The sequence below is a fragment of the Tiliqua scincoides genome, chromosome 1 (genome assembly GCF_035046505.1).
Source record: "Tiliqua scincoides isolate rTilSci1 chromosome 1, rTilSci1.hap2, whole genome shotgun sequence".
Lineage (NCBI taxonomy): Eukaryota > Metazoa > Chordata > Lepidosauria > Squamata > Scincidae > Tiliqua > Tiliqua scincoides.
The window spans coordinates 132401690-132420698 of record NC_089821.1 but is presented as its reverse complement, the minus strand read 5'-3'; the positions used below and the strand labels follow the sequence as shown (position 1 = coordinate 132420698).

Below are 19009 nucleotides of genomic sequence, written 5' to 3'. Positions count from 1 at the left end.
GCAGTCTGTTTTCTCTCATATTGGAGGGAAAGCTTATTCTAAGATGGTGTCTGCTAACACACAGTTATACTTCAAAAACCAAAGCAACTGAATTTGATAGAATCCAGAGCTTTGACTCAAATAAAAACCAATACACAAAAACTAATATTCTCCATATCACTGTAATAGCTGTATCTTGGCTTCCTTCTAGATGTTCTCACTCTGCTCCTTCATTACTTTTTTTGTCCCTCTTAGGCTGAACTCCAAAATATGACTAAATCAGTATTATTTACATCCAAGCATACATGTTTAGCATCACATAATTAAGATTATAATCCTACTGAGTGACCTGAATTCTGCAAGACAACATTTCAGTACTCAAATGCTAAACATTTCCCTTGTAGAACAAACTTTGAAGAAGAAAGGACACTGGGATGTTGTAAACATATTTTAATATTAATGAAATTAAGTTTCCATCAACTGCTTACAGAGTTGAACCTTAAAAAGATTTTCAAATAAATAAAGGTCTGAGATCAATGGTTACAATTATGAAGAGGCTCTTAAAGTAACTGTGCACATTTTAGGACCCTCCCATACACTAACACATCCAAAACATCATAAGAATGTACAGTAGTAGTGCACCAGAAGAAAAAGTGTCACTACAGAAGACGGAAACTAGCAATTTGAGTGATAAGTCATTAATGACCACCAAAAGACTGAAAAAGGGGAGGAAAATGAAGAACAGAACTGTAGGAGGAGGATAGTACAAGGATCAGAAGCATGGAAATGGCAACAATTTCTTTCAAACTCTGATGATAGTATTAATATGAAGGGTAGCAATACCAGCAGTATTTCAATCCAGAAGTATTCTTCCAAAACCAAAGTTGCTGCATCGTTTTGATAATGTGCATCGACAGGATTTTTTTCAAGTGAAGGCAAGAGTCTTCCAGAATGCCAGAAGGGCAGGCAATTAGAAACTACAGATCCAAACACATAAGATGACACTTCCTTAAAAGATCAAATACCTCAGTGTTGAAGGCACCATTGTGTGGATACTCTTAACAGTAAAGTCTGAAAGATCATTTTTCTCTCACAAAAATACTCGCACCTCCCCAGAAGACCTAATGGGCACTCACATATATGTGCTTTTTTTTCTCCCTCTCAAAAAGAATACTATTGCATACAGCACCAAAATTTATCCCAAGTCTTCATTAGGTAATTAAAAATGATATGAGCAACTACTACAGGATCTCATTATAAAATGAACAAAGCAATAGTATCCACTACATAGTAATTAGGCTCCACTACATATGAAAAGACAATGCTCTTCTTGAGTATGGACTGAACCTTCTTCCCTTGTCTGCACACAATCCTGCCATGCCCTGTCAATGTTTGGTTTTCATTCTACACATAGAAATGACAAACAATTTTCCCCATCCCTGCAGTTGCAACAGATCACAAGAGGTGATGTGCCCTCCACAATGAAGAGTTTAAAATGTAACACATAATACTGCACCTGTTTTGACAAATATAATGGGAATAAAACAGAACCAATAACATTGCTCTAACAAGGATGATGAAAAGATGAAATACAACATATTTTATACCAGCATCTTCCATAATAGTGCATACACTGTAACATTCAACAGGATAAACATAATGTTGAAGGGTCTAGAAGTACACAGGATGTTGTAAATGACTGACTGGAGTTATCAGTTTTCGAGAAAAGCCACATAGTCAGTTAATCGGGCCAGCTGCTGTTCATTAGGAATTGGTGGGACTGGAGTCGGTTCTGAGAAGAAGGCACAAAACATGGTGAGAATTAGAACAACTCTACATAGAAACAATCCAAGTTCTAACTCTTCCCATCATTAAATACACACAGAAGCAACATTTTGGGGCCCTAATATGCAATTAATAGATGTACATAAAAATACACAGCATTTCCATCAATACAGGAGTGCAGCTTTCAAACTTAGAACTTTACTACATTGCGAGTTATAAATCTGCATTAGTCTGTGCATGCTCATTGCCTAAATCTCACACGCTGTTAGATGCTTATGTTGATCTAAGTGTTATCCCACAATTCACATTGTTACTCTTGGTTAGGTTGCCATAGTCTTCTCTGAACTATCACAATGTAACATACATACATTATAATATACAAAAACATATTTCAAGTGTGATACACTATCCACTGAACTCTAGGAAATCCACATCCATGTGAAAAGGAGCATTCTCTAAGTCAGCATTCTTTTTAAATAATTTGTAAGCTGGTCAAGAAAGGTTGCTTATAGAGTGAGTTCGAATATCAGCATAGGCCATCCCTTTAGGAAATTGTTAAATACACATACAGAAAGAGAACCACATACCTGATAATGGATGAAATCTGTTAAATGAAGGCTCTTGTGGACCTGAAAATACATACAAACCTGTTGATACTCTATTCAAGGACCAATGCACAATCAATTTCTAGATGTTAACACCTAATTTTATTGTGAAACCTTCAGAGTACTCCATGTAGTTTGCTTAATGCCATCCAGATCTTATTTTCTTTGCACTGCACGCCTTACATTCAGCAAAATCATTTCAAACTGAAGAAGCTGAAGAAGAATGACTTAACCAACTTTGCCTAAACCACTGCAGCACTGTTTACCTGAATTCAAATACAGTATTCACATACATCACTATCTAATCAAATGGTTCTAATCAAATGGTTCTAATTTGATTCTAATCAAATGGTTCTAATCAAATGGCTAGATCTAGACAATCAAATGGTCTAATCAAATAGAATCAAATGGTTCTAATCAGATTCTAATCAAATGGTATGTCTGCAAGGCACCCCAAGCCTCCAAAACACTGAAAATTGTGATTGCAACCCACATCCAGCTTGTGATTACGAAACCAGAAGTGGGTTCCGAGCACAATTTTCATAGTTTTGGAGGCTTGGGGAGGCAGAGGGCTCTGTGGGGCTTCCCGCATCCCTCTCTACAGGGCCCCCCAAACCTTCCCCAGGCGGCCATGAGGGCGAGCAGGCAAGGAGGCGGGGCTGGGATTTGGCAGTTATGCCAGATCCCAACTCCTGTTCCCAGGGAGAACAGAGCGGCTTCAAGCAACTCCGCTCTCCTCGGACTTGTGCCTCCTCCAGAGGTGGCGCAAGTCCGAGGAGACCCATTGGGGCCAGCAGCCCTTACCCAGGGGTAAGGGGAAATGTAAGGCTAAGCCACTTATGGCCACAATCCTGTGCCGGATACAGCGTAAGCCTCTTGGCTTGCCTGTTCCAGCACAGGATAGATTGTGCCCCAAGACTAAGAAAGAGCAGTACTGTAAAATAATTTGCTGAAGAATAAACTGCCAATACAAAAATAAGCTTATGAGTAAAATATAAAGGGTAAGGAAGACGAAGAAGACGAAGGCTTCTAGGCTTTTAAGTTGGTTTGGCAGCACACAAATTTTACCACATAGTCAAGCCACAGAACAAGAACATAATCCCTGTTTCTTACTCCATTAGTACAGAACAATACTAATTAGTTCTAATTAGTTTCAATCAGTATTTTTTAAAAATTACTGAATTGGGTCCAAAGTAGGTGATATTTCAAAATGGCAACTACAACTACAATAATTTTTGGCTATTCTTTATTCAATTCATACATGTCAGTTTAGGTTACTGAACAACATGTTCAACTGAGTCTCCAATGCCTAAAATAGAGGGGAGAAGTGAAGGAACATTCTGTTTGCTTTTGCCCAAGATGTACATATTCTGGAACATTCACTTAATTAAAGCTGCCTGTGCCCATAACAGAAAAGCACCAATTCCTATTTGTGACAGCCTATTTTATGAGCAGCCTTCTGCTGTTTTTAAACTTTTAATGAAGTAATTGGCATTTGTATGGCAATACATGTTGAGCACTTCACATTAAAGGCAGGCATTACAAAGCATACTGAATGTCAAACACCAACGCAAATTCCTAATGGAACAAGAGCTCCACCTACCAGGCTTTTTAGGCATAACCATGCGAGTTGATGAGTCTGCTTGCCATCCCTGATCAAGAATGCCTGAAAACATAAATTTGAAATATGTGAGTTGAGAATGCTTCCAAAGTGAAAGGCATACAAAAAAGTTTAAAAAATGAAAAAGTATAAATGTGTATTTCCTCACCCCCCTACCAACTCAAAACACAGAACTTTTCACCTAATTTCTTTATTTTGTGTTAAGAATGCATTGGATATTTTGTGTTACATTTCTTTTTTATGCAGTAGAGCTACAAGTCATTTCCCAATCTGTAGAAATGCGATTTTGACATAGACCTCAACCAACCACTCTGAAACATTATAAGCACTGGCCCCCCAGTTATGGGCAGCTGCACTGGTGCTTTCATGCAGTCACTATATGGGCGCAATCCTATCCTGTACTGGAACAGGCAAGCCAAGAGGCCTGCGCTGTATCCAGCGTGGGATAACCAAAGCGGCTCAGCATTTTCCCCTTGCCTCTGGGTAAGGCATGCTGACCCCTATGGGTCTCCTCAGGCCCACGCCACCTCCTGAGGTGGCACAAGTCTAAGGAGAGCGGGAACAGGGGTTGGAATCCAGTGTAACTACTGGATCCCAGCCCTGCCTGCCTCTCTCCACTCACTTACCTCCAGGGTCGCCCACCACCTGCCCCAGAACGCCTCCCTCCCACCTCCTCCCTGCCCACCCTAGAACCTTCTGTCAGCCCAGCTGGACCAATGCAAGGCTCAGCACACAAGACACCATGAAGGCTGGATTCAGCCTCCATGGGCTGGCACAGCTTACTCATGAGGAAGTGCAAATGTGCTTTACGGCACATTTGCAACCCTCCTTGGCCAGCGCAAGAGGCTAGATTGTGCCCTACGTCTTTCAGTGGTGCAGGTACAAAAGTGCTTGGCTAACAAGAACTAGATGTTCTGACTTGTGTACATTTCAATTTGCGTACAGACCCCCTAGAACCCAACTGGTATGTATATAGAGAACTTAATGTATTCAAAAACAATCCACCATGAAGACGTGTGGTAACATAAGTACTAGTGCTCTCATCATTACTTGACAAATAATCATTAAGCCTAAAGTGCAAAAGCAGAAGAGAGTCCAAAGTACTCTCAGTACTCAAAGTACACAGCACCACATGGTCAAAAGTATTGGAGGGAAGGAGCATATATATATATATATATATATATATATATATATATATATATAGTAGCATATCATACAGTTATCTTATGATATCTGCAGTTTAAAGCTAACCAAATATTGTAATCAGTACCCATTTCACTCTACAATACATTAGCTTCCAATATAAGTTCTTTGTTCAGTACCTTTCACTGCTTCTTCTACAGGAAGCCCAACAAAAGCTGCAAAGTCATCTGCACTTATTGAGGTATATGCTTGAGAGACTAATCCAAACGCTCGTCGCCTGGTTGCATCTAGTACGGCAATTGTGAAAAATGTGTTTAGCAAATCTAATAAAAATACTGTTTTAATGTTATGGAATATAGATTTTCTATACTTGGATTTTACTTCTATACTATGGAATATGGATTTTCTATATATGGCAAATATAACAGGATTTTCCCATTCACCCATGAGAGATGTCTAACACAAACAGGTATTTTCAATGCCCTAGAAAAAAACAGTTGCAAATAGCCAAATGATAACCAACATTTCAAAATACTTTGGCTCAATAAGGGCCCCTATCTAACTTTCCAGTGCGAGTGCTGCAGCAATACAGTCCTGATGAAAGGGAACAAACATTCCCTTACCTGGAAGGGGCTTCTGTGATTGCCCCCCCACTTCACGATGCAATGCATGTCCCATTGTGCTGGCTCCACCTGCGCTGGAACATTTGATAGGTATGGCTCTAACCAACATCACCAATCTCTTGGGGCCCAATCCCACCCAATTCTCGAGTGCAGGTGCAACCATGCCAGTGAGGCATGCGCTGCATCCTGTAGTGGAGAGGCAGTCACAGAGGCCTTCTCAAGATAAAGGAACATTTGCTCCCTTACCTCAGGGCTGCACTGCGACTGCACCGGTGCTGGAAAATTGGATAGGATTGGGCCCTTAATCACTTGATTTCATAACAGAGAAAGAACTTAAATCTTCTAGATCAGTTTATCCAGAAAGCTTGGTGAAAAGTCTTCATGACACTGCTTGATCATACATTCCATACAGTCCTACAAAACAAAGTCAATCCCAGACAACATGCTTTATATGCTACAGGAGGTAGCATACCAGACAATAACATTACTTGAAGACAACAATCCATATGAACAACAAAATCTTTATGCAAGAGGTTCTTAGTTTAAAAAATTGCTTTTTCTCACAGCAGTAACACAAGCTGGAGGCTAATGTTTTGAATTTGCATTCTAAAAAGAAACAAAATACACTGCATACTACTAAAATTATATGCCTCAGTTACAAAGTATAACTGCATGCACTGGCACAAGGTTACTTCACCTCAACACTAGTAATGCCATGGTTTGGAGATTAGAGGTTGACAATATAGTAGAGCAGCAATTTTCAACATTTTCATCTCCCGGCACACTGAGAAGGCACTAAAAAATGCGCACCATCAGGTTTTTGACAACTGACAAGGAACACCATGCTCAGTGGGGGGCTCACATCTCCCAATGGACCTACTAATAAATGCCCTTCCCCCAAATTCCTGTGACACACCTGCGGACTACTCATGGCATACCAATGTGCCACGGCACAGTGGTTGAAAATGGCTGTAGTAGAGCACTGGAAAGATGCCTGAAAATGTAGGGCACTGGAAAGATATTTGTACCTCTAAGTGCTTCCATGACTGGCTGAATAGTCTCAGACCACTGATGTGCACCAATTGTTGTATAAATCCCAGGGAAGTCTCTTTGCCAGATTCTCTGCCCTACGGACCAAATTGCACCAAGTTCAGGATTTGCCTAGAAAGAAAAAAGCAATCAGAACAGAGCCATGGTTTCATAACCCTAGATATTATCTCCATTCCATCTCAAAATATGCTATTTTAGTTATATAGAACACATTGTTGGATGCCTGCTTAACTTGAGTAGATTTATAAATATGAAACAAAGCATTTCATATTTCACTTCACATGGTGAAGTGTTAACATCTTCTTGTTTATACTCCTACAATATTAAACCAATGCAGATACAGTAATTACTACAATAGCAGCATTCACTGATGCACCAAGGAAATAAAACAGGGAAAAAATAAAACAAATCATATCCATTATGCACAACGTACAACATGGCAGAAGTGAAGCAGCTATACAAAGCAACTATATCAAATGGGTGTCAAGTAGATCAACCACAGATGGTTATGCTATTAATTACATATGTGCAGTACATATTTTATAGAACAAAAAAAGATTAATCTCAAAGAAAGTAAAGTTTGCTGTATTAATATAAATATACAATCAACTACTAAGATTAAGAGCTCTTAAGGACTTTCTGCACAGAGGGGGGAGGTTGAACATTTTGTCAACCATTCCCCATGAAGGGGGGACATTTTGTCAACCATAGTCATGATTCAGATTAGGGCCTTGATGTGGACAAATATTTCATTCTTTGTCTCTCTGCTGTTTTCCTGCCAAAAATCATACCCCAGAGTGGCTACTTAACTCTTAAAGTGCCAAAGAGTTACTTAGCCACTCCGGGGGTGTGATTTTCAACAGGAAAACTCCATGAAGTGTTCAAGTACTCTATCTCCACACCACAGCTCCCATCTGAACAAAGGTAAACAATTAACTAATTGTTATGTTGTAAACCTCACATGTAGCTTGGGTGCAAGTCTCAAGTTTGGAGAGAACAATCTTTAAGACCTCTAGAACAAGTAGGTATATATACACTGAATTTAAACTTTTATATGCTCTGGGACTAGCTGATACCCCTGTGAGATTCATAAGTTAGCAGTTGTTCAAAATATATATTTGTTATCGGTTTAAGCCAGTGTTTCTAAAGTTCTGCACCAGGAGAAGGGATGAACTGTGCTTTGAAAAAAACAAAGCAGAGCAACCCATGTTGAATAGATCCACTACTTTAGGCCCCTTAAACTAGTGATGCTACATGGAAAATTGATCCTGTTCCTTTTCCAAGATACATGGGTAGCAACATGATTTCAAGAGAGGGAATAAGGGTGTACTGTAATTCCACCACCCAAGCATCATCATTATCCAGAAAATGTGGGCCTGTCCCAGAGTTTGACTGACTTGGCAAGGGTTATTAGTAAGCTAGTCATGATTGAAATCAATGAGAAAAGTTAAATTAGTCATTACTAACTAGTCTCATTGATTTCAGTGGTGCTTAGTTATGACCAACTTTCTTCACACTAGTTTGATGAAATAATTGAGTCGGTATTAACTGAGCTACTGAGCTGAATACTGAGGTATTCAGGCTACTTGCCTATTTTTCTGGAAACTGATCAAAAAGATATACAGATTACTACGGGGTGTATCTCATTATTCACAGCAGTTCTGTTCTAGGACTCCCCACAGATAAGGTAACGGATAAAGAAATTTATGGATTTCAGGGGCCCTGTAATCCTCCGGAGGGTGTTCTGAGGGCCGGAGCCTCTGGAGGATCCATGTGAGTTCGACCCGCAGGCTCAGGACACAAGGATAATGAAATCCGCTGGTCCCAAATCTGCAGATACAGCGGGTCCATTGTACTACTACAAATATTTATAACCACTGTTCAAGAAAAAAGTTCACAAAGTGGTTTAAACAGCAAAAATAAATATAGTCCCATGTCCTAAAAGGACATACAATCTAAAATGGTGAAGAAATAACAGCAACAGAATAGACACTGTGGTGGAATGGGGCAGCTCCTCTCCCCCTACTAAATATAAGAAATCCACCACTTTAAAAGGCACTCCTTTCCCAATTAACAGGGAATACCAATACCATTGTGTGTGTAAAGTATGCCTCTAATTAAAAAATGGAGAGGGGAATGTGATTACATGTAACTATGGGAAAGGTACTGTAGCAAAAGGAAGGCCAGTAATTATTAGATGAAATGCAGGTACATTTATAAGATGTCCCATAAGTGGATCCATTGGCATCCTTCAGTCTCAGGAGACTATGGTATCGCACTCTGAAAAGTGGTTCTGGAACAGCGTCTAGTGTGGCTGAAGAGGCCAATTCAGGAGTGACAATCCCACTGGGAGCAAATGTAGTCTGTCCCTGGTGTGTCTCCCTGGCTGTGGGCCTTCCTTCTTTGACTCTTTGCCTCAGTCTGTTGGGCGAGTGCCTCTTCAAACTGGAAGAGGCCATGCTGCACAGCCAGCCTCCAAGTGGGACGCTCAGAGGCCAAGGTTTCCCATCTGTTGAGGTCCACTCCTAAAGCCTTCAGATTCCTCTTGCAGATGTCCTTATATCGCAGCTGTGGTCTACCTGTAGGGCGCTTTCCCTGCACAAGTTTTCCATAGAGGAGATCCTCTGGGATCCGGCCATCACCCATTCTCACAACATGACCAAGCCAACGCAGGTGTCTCTGTTTCAGCAGTGCATACATGCTAAAGATTCCAGCTCGTTCCAGGACTGTGTTGTTTGGAACTTTGTCCTGCCAGGTGATACCGAGGATGCGTTGGAGGCAGCACATGTGGAAAGCATTCAGTTTCCTCTCCTGTTGTGAGCGAAGAGTTCATGACTTGCTGAAGTACAGAAGTGTACTCAAGACGCAAGCTTGAGTATGTTCCTGGATCTTGGTATGTTCCGTCAGCTTCTTGATGGACTCTCTTTGTGAGTTTGGAAAATGTGGTAGCTCAGTATCGAGAGAAAGAGTCTGAGATCATTGAGCCAAGGTACACAAAGTCATGGACAACTTCTAGTTCATGTGCAGAGATTGTAATGGAGGGAGGTGAGTCCACATCCTGAACCATGACCTGTGTTTTCTTCAGGCTGATTGTCAGTCCAAAGTCTTGACAGGCCTTGCTAAAACAATCCATGAGCTGCTGAAGATCTTTGGGAGAGTGAGTGGTGACAGCTGCATTGCAGCAAAGAGGAAGTCACGCAGACATTTCAGCTGGACTTTGGACTTTGCTCTCAGTCTGGAGAGATTGAAGAGCTTTCCGTCTGATCTGGTCCGGAGACAGATGCCTTCTGTTGCAGTTCCAAAGGCATGCTTCAGCAGGACAGCAAAGAAAATCCCAAACAAGGTCGGAGCAAGAACACAGCCCTGCTTCACTCCACTTTGGATGTCAAAGGGGTCTGATGTGGAGCCATCAAAGACTACAGTGCCCTTCATGTCCTTGTGGAAAGACCTGATGATGCCGAGGAGCCTGGGTGGACATCCAATCTTGGGGAGACAAGACAAGACATCCAATCTTGAAGAGGCCGTCCCTGCTGACCAGGTCGAAAGCCTTCGTGAGATCTATGAAGACTATAAAGAGTGACTGTTGTTGTTCCCTGCGTTTCTCCTGCAGCTGTCTAAGGGAGAATACCATATCAGTGGTGGACCTGTTGGCTCGGAATCCGCACTGCGATTCTGGATAGACACTCTGCAAGTACCTGGAGCCTCTGTACTGGTTGTACTTTAGTACAACTGGGGTAAACAGCTTTCCTACAACGCTAAGGAGAGAGATGCCGCCGTAGTTATTGCAGTCACCCCTGTTACCTTTGTTCTTGTACAGCTTGTACAGTTCTTGTTCTTGTACAGTTCTTGTCCCATAAGTGTGCGCAGACTATTACATTGTCCAGTTCTCTTTCAAATATTATTTATTAGAAATAAGACCTAGCTCCCTACTAATGATCTCATGTATATTTTACTAGAAAGACACATGATTTGTTATGAGTGTGCTAAATAAATGTGTGTTTTATAGTTAGTTAATTTGGTTTCTTAAGAAAATAGCTGTTGTAATCAACAAAAGTTCCATTAAGAATGCAGCACTGAACACGATTCCAAAAGTCTGATAGTGATGGTTAATTGTCATGTTCTGAGTGCATGCTTGGAATTCGGTATCAATTCAGAATTGGAAGTCTTCCTGAGTTTTTTATCATTTAACTGTTCTCAAACATTTCGGTTTCTAGAGCCCTTTACACTCCTCCAAGGGTCTCAGGAGCCCTAGAGTGCTGGCACCTGTGTGGAGTAGGGCAGTGCCGAGCAAACACCAAAGAGCCAAAGGTGGAGAGCCAAAGGAGGGAAGGAGGAATAGGGGAGGAAAGAAGGACAGATGATCAAACTGGGTAGGGTGCAGATATTATTGTGTGCTTGTGGAGGTCCTGAAGGGGTTTTAGGAAACCCCTGGGCACCTAGGAGCACACTTTGAGAAATGCTGGTCTAAGACCATGATGTTGCTGTGAGAAAGAGAGAACAAAGATGCAAGATGTGTTTGCAACCTGCCAGCCACCAGCAAAAACTTTTTAAAATAAAGATGTTTAACTGCTCTTGGGAAACACAAATTTAAGCTTAACAATTACACCACTTTCCCCTTTTTTTCAGTACCAAAAAGTACTTACTGACTTAATAGCAGGAGGGATTCTTTTCCACAGATACCGTGCATTATTCCTAATAAAAATAAAGCTTTGTTTAAAAAATTTTTTAAACTACATCAGCTAAACACCAAATACTACTAGAACAAGGTTCAAGGAAATCTCACTATGTCAGCTCAAAATTGTGTAACAGCACCTAGGAATGGTTGCAAGGCGCCTAGGAATGGTTGCAATGGACAGCCATTACTCTAAAGTGCAATAGCCACCACTGCAGGAATGGCTAGGTCTTCTCAACAGCAGCACTGGGGTGACCCGACGGGAGGCAGAACCAAGAGCCGCTGAGTCCGGTTAAAGACAGGAGGAGCTGTAACTGCCCCCCCCCCGAAATCAACAGGACTTTGAAGTGTTACAGTTGCACTGCACCATTTTTAATGTACTGATAGGAAATGTCAAGTAAGCACTCTTTACACATCTGTATTGTTGGGTCTTCCGAATCCAAACATTTGCCAAGTTGTCTACATATGCTTATATGGCAATAATAAATATTTTTAAAACCTACACAAACAAAGTTGTAACATTCTTGTCCTTATCTTCAAGGGCTGGAGTGATCCTTGAGTTAATGCTTTCCTAAATAATTTTCAGGGCACAACCTACCCATACCCAGGCATATGAGGTAAATTAAAAATAATTCTTACTTACATATCATTATGTAGAAGATACAAAGCTAGAAGCTGGGCATAAACAGGTGGCGTTGCTATCCCTCCAGGAGCCTTGAAAAAGCATACACAAACAATCTAATTCAGATTATAACTCTACACAGGACAGAATGAAAAACTAAACTATCTCTGTTTTACCCATAATTACACTGACCAGCCACATAGGATTTGCTACATTCCTGGTTTTGATGTTTTCTTATTGTTCAGATTTGTACCTTGTCCAACAAAAAGGGAGGGTAACTGTAGCCTTAATGAAGCCCTATAATTTGGGAACAGGGTCAACTGTGAAGAGGCGTAGGTAAGAGTATTCCATTTTATAACGCAGAGGCATCTAGGCCATACTGTGCAATACACCGGATGATAATTCAAATAGCCACCTATAAGTTCCATTTAAACACTTCCTTCTTGCAGCAGCCAGGTCTCAAGCTCCTCAAAGTCTCAAAAGGAATGCAGGGAGAAAGATAGGTGGCTGAGCTGAGTGGGAAACTGCAGAGGAAGCCGCAGCACAGTGCAGGTGGGGATCATATCTGAAATATAACAACTGGATAATTGCATTCCACACACATATCTGACCTGTTTGCACAGTCCCCAATCTAACAAAGAAAAATGCACTTAGAAGCCTACTGCTGCACACAGTCTCTCTCGCAACTGACAAGACTGCCTATAACAGGGATGTCACTCATTTCATATAGTGGGTCATAAAAGCATTCATGATGCCTGTTGAGGGCCAGAAGCGATGTTATTAAGCAGGATGTAACACAGGCCAACACATGGTTTGCTTCATTAAACGCTACACCAATATCTGGGGTGCCGATTCCAAAAATGGCATCCGTTTTGCCCTATCACGTCTAGTTTTGGAGACACGGCATAGCCTCTTTAGTGAATGGTTCAAGCAGCTTCCTCATGAGGAAGACTACACCATGGCTTCTTCATGAGGAAGCTGCTTGATCCATTCACTAATGAGGCTATACTATATCTCCAAAACTAGACGTGATGGTGCAAAACGGATGCCATTTTTGGAATTGCTACCCAAATTCATATCAAACCACCATAAAGTTTGGGAAAAACTTTTCTGACCCTCAATTTTGTATGCCTGTGTAATCAAACAAGTCATGAACTGAACACTTTTTCACTTAGGTGCAAACTCTTTCCACTAAAAGGCATGCCAAAATCTACAAGTCGTGGGAGCCACGCAGACTAATCTCAAGACAGCCAGCTGTCCATCTAAGGCAGTGGTTCCCAAACTTTTTGTACTTGTGGTTTCCTGACCTGCTAGGCCACTGGCCACAGATCCCCATTAGGAGATCAGTGTTATACATTAGGGCTACAATCTTATACTTCAGTGTGTTTCAAACTGTGGGTTGGGACCCACTATGTGGGTTGTGAGCCAATTACAGGTGGGTCCCCATTCATTTCAATTTTTTAAAAAATATATTAGACTTGATGCTACCACGGCATGGGACTGCATTTGGGGAAATGTTACAGACCTGTACTTTTAACATGTATATTCTTTTAACAATGAGAGTCAATGGGACTTACTTTACTAGGCTGTAGAATTGCAGCCTAAAAATTCTTGCTTGTTGATGTCACTTCCTGTCATGACACCACTTCAGGTGGGTCCTGACAGATTTTCATTCTAAAAAGTGGGTCCTGGTGCTAAATGCGTGAGAACCACTGCATCATATAGGGTGGTGGGCTTTTTCACAAGGATTCTGTAGTTCCCCTGACTGGTTTTGTGGCTCCGCAAGCAGCCATGGCTCAGAGTTTGGGAACCACTGATCTCAAAAGAAATACAGAGAGTCTGGAGCTGTGTGTGAGCACATAAGTTTCCAGATTTAAAAACACAGACAAAAGATGACATCCAGTAGGTAGAGGATAACAATATCTAACATCCTTTCAAAAACCGATCACTGAGCCAATCACTACTACTTTGAGTAGCCAATACTGAAATACCTTGTTATTTATACAAAGCGTAAAGCGTATATTAATTTACTTCACAGGAGAGGCAGCACAGTTCAAAAAAACTAATCTCAGAAAGTTTCCCTAATAAGATATAAAGACATTTTCAGAGGTCTGACCTCCAGTACAACAAACTATTAATTACTGTTAATGTATACAGCACATTTAACTCTCTCTGCACTTGCAACAAACTGGTGTTGCCTACCAGAGAGAGAATGAGGCCAGCCACCTGGCCAGGGGAAGGTCTCATGGCTCCTGCCTCTCACAGAATGACCAGTCCAAGATAGAAGACTGATGGGACTTGCTTCTGAGTAGACATGCCTGGGATAATCCCAGGCATGTCTACTCAGAAGCAAGTCCCACTGTAGTCAATGGGGCTTATTCCCAGGTAAGTGTGGATAACTGCAGTCTGAGATGCCCATCCTATGCAGGTTTACTGCACAGTAAGCCCCACTGTAGTCAATGGGCCTTATTCCCAGGTAAGTGTGGCTAGGAGTGCAGCCTGGGAGCACAAGACTCAGAAATAAGTCCCAGTAGAGTCAATGGGGCTTACTCCCGGGTAAGTGTGGCTGGGACCGCAGCCTGAGCAGCTCTCCGGGGCGACAGGGGCGAGAGCAGACCAGCCGCTTCCACATCGAGGCTCCTTAGCGCGGGGAGGAGCAGGCGCCTCCCCACGCGCAGCGCGAAGGGGCGGGGCCCTACCGTGGGGGGGGGGCCGCAGGCAGGTGCCTGGAACGCGGCTCCTGGGAACCCCGGCCTGGGCAGCGAGGGAGGCGTGGCTGCGGGGGGAGGGGAGGCCCAACCCGCCAGCCACGCGACCCCCTTCCCCGCGCCCCGCCGGCCCCTCACCTCCAGCTCCTGAGTCTCGCACTGCTCCAGCAGCTTCCGGTAGCTGAAGGCACCGCTCGTCGCCGCCATCACCGCCACTGGCATTTTCGCGCCCCGCGACCTCCTCGCAGGCGCTGACCAAACCGGCGGGCCGAGCAGGAGACCTGCCGCTCTAGGCGGGCGCGCTCTTTCCCTCGGCGCTCACTTCCGGCTCGGGCTGGGGGGGGGCCTAACGGACTTCCTGCGCACTTGCCGGACTCCGTTCAGAAGCATACCAGAGCGGCCAATCCTTGGCTGCCTCCTCACCGGCAGTTCCGCCATCGAATCGGTTTGTCCCTTCTCTCATCCCGTCCGGAGTATTTTCAACAGAGAAAAGCATAGAGTGACAGCACCCTTAGATAAAAACGCTAGACTGACCATTCTTTCGCAGGCGGGTTACTTGTGACGTCATTTTTTCTTGTGAAGCAAGATATCGCGGGAGATATCGCGACAACACGGTCGAGATTTCGTGTCCTTCCCTTATCAAAGATGGCGCGGTGGGGATCATGCACCTTAACGTCTCTGAGAATGGCTGTCACGTGCAGGAGCTGACAAGAGCCGTTGGATCTTCGTGGAACGTTGAGTGTGTCAACGTTCTGATGGCTTCTCCATCCCCTGCTGTGGCTGAAAGGAGTGGCTGTCTGAGAGCCCAATTAGAGTCAGTGGGGCTTACTCCCAGGAAAGTGTGGGTAGGATTGGGCTGTGAGGCTGCAATCCTATGCACACTTTCCTGGGAGTAAGCCTCATTGAACACAATGGGGCTTACTTCTAAGTCGACATGAAGATACTTGCACTGCGGTTTTGTTTCCCTCCACTTACAGTAGTTTGTAGGCTCCTCAGGGCAGAGATTCTGCCAACACCAACCCAAGTTACTATACAATAAAATACCAGCCTCATTCATTCATTCAAAAGATTTCCATACTGTTTTTCCTATGCTCAAAGCAGTGCACAGCAAAATAATTAAAAGGCAATACAACCGACAAAAACTTTTGAATAAAAATTAAAAACTCTTGCTTATTATTTTATTTACTTAAAGACTTAATATTGTCTTTATTTAAAGACACAGGCACTCTATCCTCCATGGGATCTGGTCACCCTGCACAGAGGCCAAATAGCCACTCAGCAACCAAATGCAAGACAAAACAAGTATGTTTTGAGCCCTCACCGAAGAGGGCAGGAGTAGTTCTCAGTTCCCCTGGAAGGGAATTTCATTGTTGCGGTGCCCCTGAGCTGCCACTTGGGGCAGAGGCAGTGCTTGTAGTCCCCTCAGAGAACCTAAGAGGGAGGGCTAGAATGTATGGAAGGAGGCAGTACACACCAAAAGCCCTACAATTACTTTCTGCCCCACCTTAGGAGTAGTCTGAGATAGACCCAAAAACTGGTCCCCTGCAGATAAATGGCCAAAAAAAAATCATACCCAGCCTCACATAGCAATCAACTAGCCTCAAAATATCACTCTTGGTCAGTTGGTGGGGGTAAAAAACAGCTTTGAGGCACTCTTAACAGCACAATCCTATGCATGTATACTCAGAAGTAAGTCCCGTTAGAGTCAATGGGGCTTACTCCCAGGAAAGTGGATACGATTGGGCTCTGAATCAGTTGGGGAGGTGTGCTCAGCTAATAGCTGGTCAAAGCTCAACCCACTGGTGTGAAACACCCAGTGGGATGCTCCAAATTGCCTACCCTTTCCTCATGCAAGGGAGGGAAAAGACTCCCCTGCCTTCCTAATGGCTTCCAAAAGGGTGGTATTCTTCAAGAGAAAACTATCCTATATCCACCCTTCCTAAGTAATCTATCAATCCCTTGTCCTTCTATTTCTCTTTAAATGGATGGTGGATCAGTCCCATCCTAACCACAGCCAGTCTGCTTGTTAGTAGGCAGTTGGAGGTATCCTCGAGCTAAGTGGATACAATTATTGTGTAGGCAGCCTGCTCAATATAAACTAAACAGAAATTTGACTTCTTAATAATTGTGTTTTGTATTTGCTATAGGAAGAACTAGGAGCAGTTCATCCCAATTATGATTCCCCTGCTTCCCCCTTTCTTCCAGATGGTGGCGCTGATGTGCTGCCAGCTGTGGTCAGTTCACCAACTGTATCTGCAATTTTGCAGAATTTCTCTCCAAAGAACCAACCTTACCTTTTTACTCTTCATCCATAATGTCTAGATTGATTTGTCTAGATCTTTGTTAGCCAGTCAGTGGTGCAATTTTTAGATGAAAACATACAGAAGAAGGTTTCTAAAAAGCTTTAGTGGAAGATGAAGCCTATTTTCCAAGCTGAGGATTCCAGACCTAGTCCATACTTTACCTTAGATCAAAACTTTTTGAGGCCTTCATTTTCCCCCTCTGTCTACTAAGAAATTTCTCATATCTTGGGAACATACTTTCCTTGTGTGATTTCTTTCTGAATCAATAAGAGAATTATCTAATCAGACTGAAAAAGTAATTAGACTGTTTCTTGTTAGGCACAAGCCCTTTTGTTATAAAGAAAACAATGTGGGTGAATTAGCTTGAACTGGAGAACTGGCCACACCAACAAAAGAACAGGCATACAGCCAAACAATGAGTTACATTCCTGTAAGTTAACTCTGAAATTGCCTGCTTTGCATTTTGTGCTGTACATTTTTTGTTCACTGTTATTTGTGAATACCTTAATCTAGACAATAGTAGCCAGGGCAGGCCCATCCATTGGGCCAACTGAACCCTTCACCTTGGGCAGCAGATTGCTGGGGGGGCACCTATGTCTGCCAACTTGCCTCTCCTGTTCCTCCTCTTTTTACCCCCCCCCCCAGATTGGGAAAGGAAGAGTGGGACAGAGAGAAAGGGGAGGAAATATGGAGGGGGGTGCTGAGCTAGAACATTTGAGAGTGGGAAGAGTAGAGGCTGGCACATCATTAACTAAGGTGGAAAGTATTTGGAGGTCTTGGGCCTGATAATAGCCCACTCTTAAACTTAACTGGTTGATAGTGAAGTGATTAGTAACCTTTGGGAATGGGTAGAGGTGCTTGTTTCCAGTGAGGAAGATGGGATTACAGCCTGAGTCTTACTGAATACAATGGGCATATTTCCAACGTTAAAACAAAAAAACCAAAACCCAAAAACACCACTTTCAAACACCACTTGGAACAGGTTTATCACTTCTTCCACAGGTTTCAAAGGCTAGTGCAGTCTTTGCTATCCTTCTGGGCTTTGGCAAAAAGGATCAGCAGTAGGGTGGTAGAGGGGATAGAAAGATGACGAGTAAAGGGAAGACCAGAACTCACCAAAGGAACTATAACCAAACCCAAGTATGGACATGACTTCTGTTTGTTCCATACTGGCTAGCCACCTCTTAAATGCAAGCATGAATGTGTATCCACATCAAAAGACCATTAGTGATATTCAGCACACAGTTCCACAAGGAGAGCAGATAATTAAGCTGTGAGTTATTTAGGAAGTTCTGCAACTTCTGCAGTGTTGTTCCCACCTGCAATCAAGCTATATGATCTTCAAAGAATTGTGCTGACACATTGCTTTATCACAATGGTGTTTGGCTACTACAGTTTGGTTATAAAATACCATGCTGGGACCCAGAGTGATGAGCTGTAATTTAAAGTCTATGGTTGGTAAAAGGGACAGTGGTTGGTAAAAGGGACAGTGGACAGTAGAGACTGAGGTCTCGATGCAAGCATCACTTCTATCTGTGATCTGCACACATTGGGTTCTCTGCAGCATTAGAGAACAGTAAGAGAGGAGTGGATAAGAACTCCTGACTTCTTTCAGCATTCCTATTACAACTTCAAGGCTAATGCTGCTGAAGCTAATGCTTCTTGGCTTCATGGTTGCTGTTGAAGTACTCTAAAGCTTTTCCTGAAGATATTTTTCCTAAGTTATTTCAAGCCATTTTTGCCCGGTGTTGCATATATGCAACAGGGACCAAATGTGTACACCTGTGGGCCAGACAAAAATTGGTTAATGACATTAGATTGACATTAGATTAGATGACAATTTAATGTCATTAACCAATTTTTGTCTGGCCCACAGGTGTACACATTAATTAGATTAA

The 19009-nt window shown here is 42.7% G+C and overlaps 1 protein-coding gene across 1 annotated transcript; it reads right to left on the bottom strand.

Annotated features, from left to right (window-relative positions):
- Positions 1-414: 414 nt before the first annotated feature.
- Positions 415-15158, bottom strand: COPS8 (COP9 signalosome subunit 8). Its single transcript, XM_066637301.1, has 8 exons — positions 14947-15158; positions 12122-12192; positions 11450-11498; positions 6785-6917; positions 5313-5420; positions 3973-4035; positions 2352-2393; positions 415-1771 (listed from the first exon to the last, which is right to left on the bottom strand). The coding sequence occupies exons 1-8, from the start codon at positions 15028-15030 to the stop codon at positions 1692-1694; spliced, it is 630 nt and encodes a 209-aa protein (XP_066493398.1). The 5' UTR covers positions 15031-15158; the 3' UTR covers positions 415-1691.
- Positions 15159-19009: the final 3851 nt, after the last annotated feature.